Genomic DNA, 12175 nt, shown 5'->3' with positions numbered 1-12175 from the left:
ATGAGTGCATTTGTCAAACCACAGGGACATGGTCATTCCCATCCTGCCTCTACTCATCTTACGATAGGACAGAGAAATAGATCTGATAACAATAGTAACAGTAATAATAACAACAATAATAACAACAACAGTACAACACCTTTATCACCAGATAGTAATAATAATATTAGTAATAATATTGTAGATATTGGTCATAGTGGCAGAATAGAAATATTGTCAGATCGATTCAATAGTTTGACGGTTGATGGTTTAATTATGGAAGATTACGCTTTCTATGCACATAATGTCAGTACACTTGATCAAAGTAACGACCAAGACGAGGATGAATTTGGAGATACACCATCACCCCAACCTCAAACCCAACCACTAGACGACGACAACGACGAAGAAGAAGGGGAGATTGAACGAAAAGGGGAAGGAGAGGAAGAAGAGTTTGATCAAGTAGTACACAAGAGCGTTAGAACAAAAGGAGGAGAGTTTACAAATTCAATGACTCTTGAAACACCGGTTATCGATTTCTTGACGAGTTTAGAAGACGACGACGACAACAACAACAACAACGAAACAATGTCACCAGATACCGAGTTTGGAGATATACAACAAGAAGAGGAACAACAACGAAATCGGTCAGACTCTTTGGACAATAACAACTTTATCGAGTTTGAACCAACCTATCATGAATTGGTACAAGAAATGACCGTATCAACCACCAAAGACAAGATTATCATTAGACCTAGAATACCAGACAATGCAAGAGACAAGGATGGTTTCATTTCACCAGCTCAACTATTACAACAAGAATATATAATCATTGATAGAAATACTTTTGATATTACTCTTGTTTCTCCAAATAATAATATTAATAATAATAGTAATAATGATACGATGAACGAATCTGAAACAACAACGACAACAACAACATTCACAGAATTGATAGTCAATTCAAATACAAATACAAATACAAATGCACCATCAAGATCATCATCACCTCAAAATATAACAAACAATTCATTGTCATCATCATTGATGGGGGGATCAATCAATGCCAATATATTATTATCAACTGGGTCACCATCAACATCCCCTTCAACATCACCACACAATAGTTTCAACTATAACAATAATAATAATAATAGTAGTGGTAGAGATGGAACAACAAGTAATAATGGTAGTGGTATTATTGGTAATACACAATTTATCGTTGCCTATGGTATCATTGGTGTGATCAAGTTGATATCTGGACCACATTTAATACTGATTACAGAGAAAAAGTTGGTTGGTAATATGGGTGGCAAGTCAGTCTATGAGATTGACCAATGTCACTTTTTACCAATTGCCACAAATATAGAGTTGGGAGAGCACGAGAAACGACTGGAATCAACACATAAAAAGTCTCTAAAGTCACTACTCAACTCTGACTTTTACTTTTCCTATCAGTTTGATCTCTCCAACTCGTTGCAACGTACCAGTGTACTCAACCAGTACGACAAGGTAAACCACTTGTTTGAAAAGTTTGAAGACCGTTTCTATTGGAATAGATACCTTCAACAACAACTAATCGACCAAAAGATGCACAGTTGGATCCTACCAATCATTAGAGGTCACGTAGAAGTTTACAATTTCTTTTTAGATGGTTGTAGTTTTGAGTTTGGTATTATATCACGTAGAAGCAAGGTACGTGCTGGTACTCGTTACAATACACGTGGTTCAGATCAAAATGGTAGTGTAGCCAATTATGTAGAAACTGAACAAATTTTAAATTGTACTATTAGTAATCAACAAAATAACAATAACAATAATAATAATAATAATCAAAATAATAATAACAACATGAATATATCGACATCATCAACAACAACAACACCGAAAACATTTTCATTAATTCAAATTAGAGGCTCAATTCCACTTTTATGGGAACAATCAGGTTATAAAATTAAACCAGTCATTAAAATTAATAATGATCAAAATTTAAATGTAAGAGTGATAATAGATAATCAATCAATCAAATATAGGATGGAGATATGAATATTAATACTATTATTTATTTAAATATTTTAGATACAAGTATTTAAATCACATTTTAATCAACAAATTAGTTTTTATGGACCTCAAACCATTGTAACATTATTAGATCAAAAAGGAAGTGAATCAGAATTGGGAGATTTATATAAACAAACATTGAAACAAACCGATTATCAAACCAACGAGGTTGACTTTTTTGGTTTTGATTTCCACCATTTCTGTCAAGGCGGTCGTTTTGATCGTGTCGAGATTCTCATTGACAATTTGGAAGAGGTGATTGACAAGATTGGCTATTTGGAGAGAGACCCAACTGGATACCAATCCTATCAAAACGGATCGATTCGTACAAATTGTTTGGATTGTTTGGATCGTACCAATTTGGTGCAGAGTATGATTGGTCTCAAGGTACTAGAGAGTCAATTCCAAAAGGTCGGTGTAGACTGGCGATCCAATCTCCAAAGAGATGCCACCACCTCCAATGCTGCACATGTACTCAAACAGATCAAACTTAGTTGGGCCAACAATGGTGATGCCATCAGCCGACAATATGCAGGTACAAGTGCACTCAAAGGTGACTTTACAAGAACTGGCAAGAGAAATACAAAAGGTGTATTCAAAGATGGTGTCAATTCTCTCACTCGTTACTATATCAATACCTTTCAAGATAAACTACGTCAAATCTCGATCGACCTCCTTTTAGGTATCAACACCATCGAAGCAAATACCATGAAGGTTATGGCCAGTCAAAAGGATTGTGATTGGGGTGAATCAAGAATGAAAGCAATCAATAATTGTGTTGACCATTTTCTTCAATATGAAAAAGATGATCAAAGTGGTTTTATTAATGCTTGGATTGTTATTAGTATTAACAAGTAAGTAGAGGAGGAGGAGGAGGAAACAAAAAAAAAAAAAGTAAAAAGTGAAAGAGGTGAGTCGTCCATGATATTAATATTCTTGTTTTATTTTTTTGTAGGAGAAATCAAGAACAAGAAAGAATATTTTTATTGACACCAACACATATGGTTAGATGTAAATATAATTTCAATGAAAACAAGATTGTTCATTATAAACAAGTACACCTATCAACTCTTAAAAAGATACAAAAGGGGTTCATTCTATCAAGTGATGGTAAAAAATTATCATATGGTATGAGAATATATTATGATAATAATAAATCAATGATAAAGAAATCAAGTGCTCCAAGTAGTAGTAGTAGTAATAATGGTAATGGTAGTAATGGTGGTACCACTAATGGTGGTAATACAGATAGACCAACATCAATGACATCATCATCAAGTGGTATTAAAATCCCGCAATCAACAAATGCAAGACACAATACTATTGGTTATTCTACATCACCACCACCACCATCAACAACATCACCTCTCTCAAATGGAAATGGAAATGGTAGCCAAATATCTCTAACTAGTAGTAATAGTTCAATTGAAACACCAACAAAACAACAACAACCAGAGGTTGATATGGCAGAGTTAAAGGATCTATCCTATCAAACCTATATTGTACCAATTCCCGAAGGAGAATCAATCGATTTTGGAAAGGATCTTGTCACTGAAATGGGAGAGACCATCAAAGAATGTTTTTCGAATCTCTTGGGATACTCTTCATCTACTCTTACTGCTCTTCCCATTGGTCAATCTTTTATCTTTGAAAAGGATTTTAGAAGAAAAACAAATACTTTTGGTGCTGCTTATAATGGTTTGAAATTGGTAAATATAATAATAATAATAATAATTAATATTCAATTAAATCAACAACAATTATAATTATTAATATTAATATTTATTTATTTTTAGGGATTCTATTCAAAATCACCAACTATTGGAACATCATCAATGGGTATAAGATCAAGAGGATTTATAAGTAATAGTAATAATGGAACAAATAGTCCTAGTAACACCAATAATAATAATAGTAATAGTAATAATAATGGTGGAACCACTGGTAGTCATCAAGGAAGTCCCAATGTCAAAAGACGTAGTTGTAGTTTTGATGCAACTGCCATCTCCTCTTTAAATACAAGTGGCGGTGATTGGGGAAGAAAATAAACTTTATATCTATCATTTATATATTAATAATACTACTTTCTAAAAATTAGAGTATTGATGAAAAGTCATTTTTGATTATATTACGATTTTAAAAGGTTATGTCCAAAGAATGGATGTCGTTTCCGTGAAAAACTCAACTTTAGCGAGGGGTTGCATTCATTGCTGAGATTTAGTTTATTGTATTCAACACAGATAGATACATAAATAGATAAGCTATATAAGAGAGGGAGTGAGAAGGGTTAGTTTGTATAGTGTATTAGTAACCTAACCCCCCCCCCCCCCCCCCCTCACATTACTCAAAATAAGATAGATAGCTATAGATTGATAGATAGGACAGGTACATTTGGTTGGTTTAGATTACACCCACAGATAGTAGTCTCATCAAAAGAGAGATAGAGAGGAGTAACAACAATATGTACTATGGACAACAACAACAACAACAACAAACAACACAACAACAAAATGTGAATAATATAACTCAACCTATCAATGTTTGTTTAGATCAAGAATCTATATTGTCAAAGACAAGACCACTCACTCCTCACGAAAGACAGACTATAGAGAGATTGACAGCAATACCCAACAAAGATGCTGTCAATTGTTTCGAGTTCTTTAATCTATCATCACTCTGTCAGCAAAAGACTGTTGCTGCTGCATATAAGCGTCTCAGATTCCTATTACATCCTGATCGTTCAGGACTTGCCTCTCATGATAGTTTTATTCTACTTCAACATTTATATGTATGTACATTAAAAAGGAATGATTGATAGATTGATTGATAACCTAACTCATCCATCTATTATTATTATTTTAGTCTAAAATAGATACAGAAGATAAAAAAAGACAACACACAGAGTTGGTTAATGTTTGTATTATCCCAATCATCATGTTTATTATCATTGTTTACTTTGTCTAACACTCCACTTCTTTCTTCCCCCTTTTTTTTTTATATTTCTTTATTTATTTAGCATCAATTTCCTTGTCCTAAATGTTTAAAGTCTTGCTTTATAGCAGTCGATAAGATTAAACCATTCTTGGATACGAATCAAATGGCATCGTGTCACAATTGTAAGTCTAGGTTTATTTATTCGAGTTGTCGAGACGAACAGTGCAAAGCGGCACATATTGTTGTGTCGGACAGCTCGACCACTTTGAATTGTGGAGTATGTAAAAAGCCATTTGTATACACCAAAACAATAGTGCCGCCTGTACAGCAGCAGCAACAACATCATCATCACCAACCTCTTCCACCCTACAACCACCACAACTCTTCACAGTTTGTAGCGCAACCCAAGGTGTCCAAGGCTGCTGCTAAATCATCGGCCGCCAAGTTAAAGCAACAACAGCAGGAGGAGTTGTTGAATAGACAAAAACAAGAGTTGCTGCGCCAACAAGAGTTGTTTAGACAGCAAGAGTATATCAAGCTACAGCAAGCCGAAGAACTCAGGTCGCGTCAGATGCAGGAGCAACACATCAAACAGATGCAACATCAAGCTGCTGCCCAGCGACTCAAGGATCAGCAACAGGCTGCTGCTGCTCAGCGACTCAAAGAACAACAGGCACAGCAACAACAGCAAGAAGCACTCAAACTAGCTGCTCAGAGAGCCAGAGAGAAACAACAGCAAGAAATGGCACAGGCACAAGCACTGGCTGCAAAAAAACTTAAAGAACAACAGCTACAGCAACAACAACAACAACAACAACAGATTCATCAAAACAAGTCCTATCAATATAAACCTCAATTTCCTGGCAAGGATCCGACTGAACCAGTCGCTGTACAAAGAAAAACAACTACTACTCCCATCTTGGCTGCATTACATCCTAATCCAAACAATATTCCAACTGCAAGCAATGTTCATGTTCCTTTAAATCCAAATCAACAAAAAGAGCAGCAACAAAGGGAACAACAACAAAAAGAGCAACAACAAAAGGAACAACAACTAAAAGAATTTGAAAGAATGGAAAAAGAGAAAAGAGAACAATTAGAAAAAGAACAAGCTAAAAAGGATGAAGAGGAAAGAAAGGAAAGAGAAAAGGCACACAATGAAACTCTTAAAAGTTATATAGAGGAAAAAAGACAACAATTGGAACGACAACTACTAAGGGAACAACAACAACAACAATTAAAAGAACAACAATTAAAGGAGCAACAATTAAAGGAACAACAGGCAGCAGCAGCAGCAGAAGCAGCCCAAAAACTTAAAGAACAACAACAACAACCACCTCAACAACAACAATCAAAACAAGAACCAAAACAGTCAGTCAACACTGAAAAACAAGATCAAAACTCATTTATGAATAATATACCCAAACCTATCAATCATCCATCTGCAGCATCAACATTTAGTCACCCTGATCCTGAACCATTGACAGAAGAACAAAAATTGGAAAAAGAATTGTCTGACATTAGAAAGAGAAATTGGGCAAGAATCAAAGAAGCATGGGATGAATTTAATGAATTGGGAAGAAAGAAATTATTGTCACAAAAGTTGGATAAAAAACCTACCATCATATTGGCATTGATGCCACCTCTACTTAAAAGGAAAAAGGATACTCCTACTTCTACCTCTTCCGCATCATCATCTTCTTCTTCGACATCTGCTACTCCTTCTTCTTCTTCTTCTTCTTCTGGCAACTCTACCGACGATCAAGCGGAAAGAGAAAGAAAAAGAAGAAAAACAAAAAGAAAGAGATGTTGAAAAGGAGAGAGAAAGACAAAGAGACCGTGATTGCGAAAACAAGGAAAGAAAAGATCGTGAAAGAGAAAGAGAACGTGAAAGAGAAAGAGATGGAGAAAGACAAAGAGAACGCGAACGAGAAAGAGAAAGAGAATGAGAGAGAGAAAAGAAAAAAAAGGAAAGAGAAAGAGAAAGAGAACGTGAGCGAGAAAGAGAAAGAGAAAGAGAAAAGGATAGAGATAGAGAAAGAGAAAGAGAAGGGAGAGAGAGAGAGATAGACAACGAGAAAGAGATAAAACTAAAAGAAAGGATGGTACTCAAGACTTGGATGATAGAAACAAAAAGAAGATTAGAAAAGATGATGGTAATGACAAGAGAAAATCAAGAGATGAAAGAGATCATCATATCGATAGAGATAGAGAATTAAAGAAAACTAAAACTGGCCCATCAGATTCTTCCTCTTCCTCCTCTTCCAACTCTCATTCTTCATCTCATTCCAACTCTCATTCATCATCATCATCATCGTCACACAAGAAAACATCACTTCCATCATCTCCTCGATCACATTCTTCATCGTCGTCATCATCATCATCGACACCAAAACCTACAAAAGAGGATGATGGTTCCGATTCGGAATCTGAAGACTACGAAGTCGAGGCAATCATTGATAAAAGACCAACAAAGGATGGAAAAGTAGAATATCTTTGTAAATGGGAAGGTTGGGATGTTAAAGATGCTTCATGGGTACTCGAAGATGACTGTGACTGTCAAGGTTTAATTCAAAAATATCTTGCAACTCTTCCAAAGAAAAAAGATCATAAATAATAATAATAATAATAGTAATCGAATAATCAATCAAATAGGGAATATTGGTACATTTGCCATTTATATCATAATATTATGGAAGTTTATCAATAAATCAAATAAATAAACAACAACAAATATTATTTTTGTTGACATCATGAAAACAAATATCTATGGGGCAAAGTTCACAAATAAATTGATTTTTCAAAAGATATATGTCATTGGGATATCTAGATACCATCATCAAAATTTGGTATCTATCCCAATTTATTTAAATATAATTATTTATATTTTGCCTCTATCTATAGTTAAATAACAACTTTACTTAGATTAGAGAAGAAAAAGACAATGCAAGTAGAAACAACCCAACTTTAACCACACTCACACTCACACAATCGTCGAGGGGTAGCTTAGATTTTTTTAAATAGATATAAATTATATTCCCCCATTGTTATTCATTGTTTTTCTTTTTGTTTTTAAAAAAGTAAACATTCATTTAATTTATTTATCGTTAACTCATTAGTAGTAGAGTTTAAATTATATTAGACTGACATCATTTATTTTTCTACTACTATATATTTATTTGTTGTACTATTAATAGAAAGAAAGAAAGAAAGAAAGAAAGAAAGAAAGGAAGAAAGAAAGAAAGATAGATAGAGTCATATAGAAGAAAGAAGAAGAAGAGTGAGTGAGGGTTGGAATCCGAAGGAATAGCAAGCAGTTACCATTGTGCACATTTTTTATAAATTATATAAAATCGGATATTATTATAATTAGAATTAAATTGGTTGGTTGTGTTTAGATAGTAGTAGTAGTAGTAGTAGTAGTCAGTAGTAATAATAGTAATAGTAGTAGAAGTAATAGTAGTAGAAGTAGTAGTAGTAGTAGTAGTAATAATAATAATAGTACAACAATCAATTGATTCAAATTTGTCGACAATTAGATAGATATGGATGTAGTAGAAGAACAACAACAGGAACAACAACAATATGAATATGACCAACAACAACTAGAGGAGAATCAAGAATATGAATATGTAGAGGATGATGAATCATATCAACAACAAGAAGTAGAAGGAGAAGGAGAAGTAGAACAACAACAACAACAACAACAAGAACAACAACCAATAGATGAATTGGATGAATTAAATACCAATAGTTACGATAATAGTGTTGATGTTAGTAGTGTTGGTACATCTGATGATGCACTCTACGGTGGCAGTAGTATAGGTAATAGTAGTGAATTCACTGTTAATGGAGTAGCATTGACACATAGAAATAAGTTGGTTAGAGAGATTGTAGCTACTGAACGATCTTATCTTGAGCATCTCTCTTCTGCTATCTCTGTATGTATACACTAACCCTAACCCTAACCCTACCTATTCACAAATGTGTCTGACAACTCTTTTTTTTTAATATAATATATAGTTATATTTGGAACCATTAAAGAATAATAGACCAGCAGTATTGGAATCTGAATACTCATCAATGATATTCTCATGCATTGAAAAGATTAAAGATCTAACTGAACAAATGGTAACAGAGATGTTGGAGATAACAGAGACTGGTTCTGAAAATGTAGCACTACCATTCCTCAGTAAAAGAGATCGAATCAATGATCTCTACATTGAATATGGAAAGAATCACGGTGATGCATTGGAACTCATCTCTAAACTATTGGAAAAGAAACCAAGTTTTGTAACATTTATCGCTCAAGTTAGAGAAACTCAAAAAGGAAATAGATTGGATTTACAATCTTATTTGGTATGATAAATATGGAGATATATATTTATAGTTGTTTGTGATTAATATTAATATATTCTATTTATATTTAGATTACACCAATACAAAGAATGCCAAGATATAAATTATTATTAAATGAACTGTTGGAAGTGACCGAAAAGGATCATCCAGATTACTCGGATATCTTTAATGCATTAAATATGATTGCATCAATCACTAAATGTGTAAATGAAGAAATTAGAAAACAAGAAAACAAATTAAAAGTGGAAAAGATTCAAAATAGTTTAATTGGTGCTCCTGCAAGAGTATGTAGAGACAAACAAAAGTATAATTATTGACAAAATTTTGTTCTGTCTTTTTAACCTTTCTTTCTTATTATTATTATTTGTTTTTTAGATTGTATCAGAATCTAGATATTTTGTAAGAGAAGGACAAATGATGAAAGTATGTAGAAAGGTACCAAAACCAAGATGGTTTTTTTTATTCTCTGATGCGCTGATTTATGCAACCACCACCAATGTCAATGCACAACAACCAAATCCAGCCTATGCAGCTGTCAATACTCCATCTGGTACATCCTACACCTTTCACAGAATGATGTTACTCAACGACGTCAAAATCAAAGATCTCAAAGACAAGGATTCCCAAAAGAATGCCTTTCAAATCATTAGTTCAACAGAGAAATCATTTACAGTTTATTCTGAAACTCAAAAAGAGAAAACAAATTGGTTTCAAGATTTTAAATTATTATCTTTAAAAATTAGTATGCAAAATGAATAATATGATAATAAGGATAATAAGAATATTAATATTAATTATTCTTTCATTCTTTTAATTTAGTTGATGAAAATGTATCACATGATTTAGAAGGATCAGAGGTAGCAGTTTGGGTACCAGATAAAGAAGCATCGAGATGTATGTTTTGTAATGACCAATTTACAATTATCAATCGTAGACATCATTGTAGAAATTGTGGTAAGGTGGTTTGTGGAAGTTGTAGTCCTGGTAAAAAGTTGATACAACATGTCAAGAAGAGTAAGCCTGTCAGAGTATGTCTCTTTTGTTTTGATTATATTGCTTTGGGTGAAAAGGAAAAGGAGCGAAGTTCATCGGTATCTAGTGGGTCTGGTGGCATCCCATTCTCAATGGTGATGGGTCATCCTTTATCTTCTAGTCATTCCTCCTCCTCACCACAAATGGCAAAGAATCAAACTAAATTTGGTATTTCAATACTTGATCTAAACAAAAAGAGATCAAACTCTTCAGCCACTCTAGTTCCAACATCTCCAGACAATTCTATGCAACATAGACATGTTGAAGATTCGACTGCGCCGAGTGAAGGTGGAGGAGGAGGAGGATCACCATCCAACCATCAATCATTTGGAGGTACTTTACGTCGTTTGAAATTGGCCATCAAACCATCAGACCAATATAAAACAATGAAAAAGGAAAAGGAAAAAGAAAAAGAAAAAGAAAAGGACAGCAAGAACAATGGTGGTGTACACGATTATTCAAGAACTCAATCTGAACCATTCCTTGTTCACAAGGCAAAAGGAGGTGTTACATTACCTTCTTTGGCTGCTGGTTCTTCTCAAACTCTTCCACCATATTTATTAAAACCAACCAATAGCAATAGCGGTAGTAATAATAATATCTCACCTCCCAATCATAATGGTTCAACTAATAATACTAATAATAATAATAATGTAAATAATACTACACGAATTCCATTACCAATGATGATGAATGTAAAGCATGGTCATAGTGCGAGTACAGGTAGTATCAATGTTGCACCACCTCCAATGGCATCAACAACAGCCAAGAGGGAAAGAAATAGTGATATTGTACTCACACCTACTCCACCAGCTCCCACTAGATCAAATACTATTGTATCGGGAAGCAGTAACCCTAACAATACAATTGTAGTAGATGACCAACCACCACCACCACCTCCACCAAGAAGAAACTCTAGAGCAGGATCACAACCACCACTCCCAAATATCATCAACACCACTGAACAACAACAACAACCAGTTGTCACTAAACAACCTGTTTCCAAACCTGCACCTCCACCACGTAAAGATTCAGTTTCCAATCTCAATGTACATTATAATACCAAAACTGAACAACCAACAACAACAAATACACCACCAAAAATGCCTCTATTGCCACCACAACCATCGACTATAGTTTTAAAAAAGATGGTTATTGCACCTAAACCACCCATATCATCTGTAGCTCAATCCCAAGACTTGGCAACAACAAACAACACTGCGATTGAAAAAAGAAATAGTGGAACTGGACAACAACACCAACAACCAGGAGGACAAGCAATCCAGGTTGAATCAATCTCTTCAGCTCAACAACCAGATCAACAAGTGGTAAAGAGAAATAGTGGAGGAGGAGTAAACGGTGCAACCGAACCATCAAAGAAACCATTACCTCCTCGCACCACAAGAACCGAAGATACTGTACCATTACCAACACCGCCAACACCATCCAAACCAACAAACAATACTAATAATAATAATGATAACACCAATGTAGATAATAATAATAATAATAATAATGACAATAACAATAACAATCTCAAAACAACGATTCCAAACTCTAATCCAAATAGAGGTAGACCATTACCACTTCCTCAATCAATTCCATCAGTAGCAGCAGGTGGTAGAGAATTACCACCAACTCCAATAGCTGCTCCCACAACAACAACAACCAACAGGGGTAGACCATTACCTCAAACTCCACCACCACAGGCCACATAATAATAATAACAATAATAATAATAACAATAATAATAATACAAAACTACGATAACCTATAGTAGGATTGTACATAACCCAACACCAATCTTGTA

At 34.3% G+C, this 12175-nt stretch overlaps 4 protein-coding genes across 4 annotated transcripts; all 4 read left to right on the top strand.

Moving 5' to 3' along the window:
• Positions 1 to 4088, top strand: DFA_05581 (uncharacterized protein; the record flags this gene model as incomplete). The annotated part of the gene is made up of 4 exons (XM_004361242.1): positions 1 to 1974; positions 2059 to 2894; positions 2996 to 3749; positions 3837 to 4088. The coding sequence occupies 4 exons, from the start codon at positions 1 to 3 to the stop codon at positions 4086 to 4088; spliced, it is 3816 nt and encodes a 1271-aa protein (XP_004361299.1).
• Positions 4089 to 4501: 413 nt separating this feature from the next.
• Positions 4502 to 6787, top strand: DFA_05580 (uncharacterized protein; the record flags this gene model as incomplete). The annotated part of the gene is made up of 4 exons (XM_004361241.1): positions 4502 to 4828; positions 4903 to 4953; positions 5057 to 5156; positions 5289 to 6787. 4 exons carry the CDS (start codon positions 4502 to 4504, stop codon positions 6785 to 6787), a joined length of 1977 nt encoding a protein of 658 aa, XP_004361298.1.
• Positions 6788 to 6876: 89 nt separating this feature from the next.
• Positions 6877 to 7591, top strand: DFA_05579 (uncharacterized protein; the record flags this gene model as incomplete). Its single annotated transcript, XM_004361240.1, has 2 exons — positions 6877 to 6966; positions 7010 to 7591. 2 exons carry the CDS (start codon positions 6877 to 6879, stop codon positions 7589 to 7591), a joined length of 672 nt encoding a protein of 223 aa, XP_004361297.1.
• A 928-nt stretch (positions 7592 to 8519) lies between these two features.
• gxcX (pleckstrin domain-containing protein) lies at positions 8520 to 12083 on the top strand (the record flags this gene model as incomplete). The annotated part of the gene is made up of 5 exons (XM_004361239.1): positions 8520 to 8915; positions 8998 to 9333; positions 9405 to 9617; positions 9709 to 10075; positions 10153 to 12083. 5 exons carry the CDS (start codon positions 8520 to 8522, stop codon positions 12081 to 12083), a joined length of 3243 nt encoding a protein of 1080 aa, XP_004361296.1.
• Between the last annotated feature and the right edge of the window lie 92 nt (positions 12084 to 12175).

This window comes from Cavenderia fasciculata (genome assembly GCF_000203815.1).
Source record: "Cavenderia fasciculata unplaced genomic scaffold Scf_Dfasci-G-o-80e12.f1-5, whole genome shotgun sequence".
Classification (NCBI taxonomy): domain Eukaryota; phylum Evosea; class Eumycetozoa; order Acytosteliales; family Cavenderiaceae; genus Cavenderia; species Cavenderia fasciculata.
This window is presented reverse-complemented; position numbering and strand designations above follow the sequence as displayed.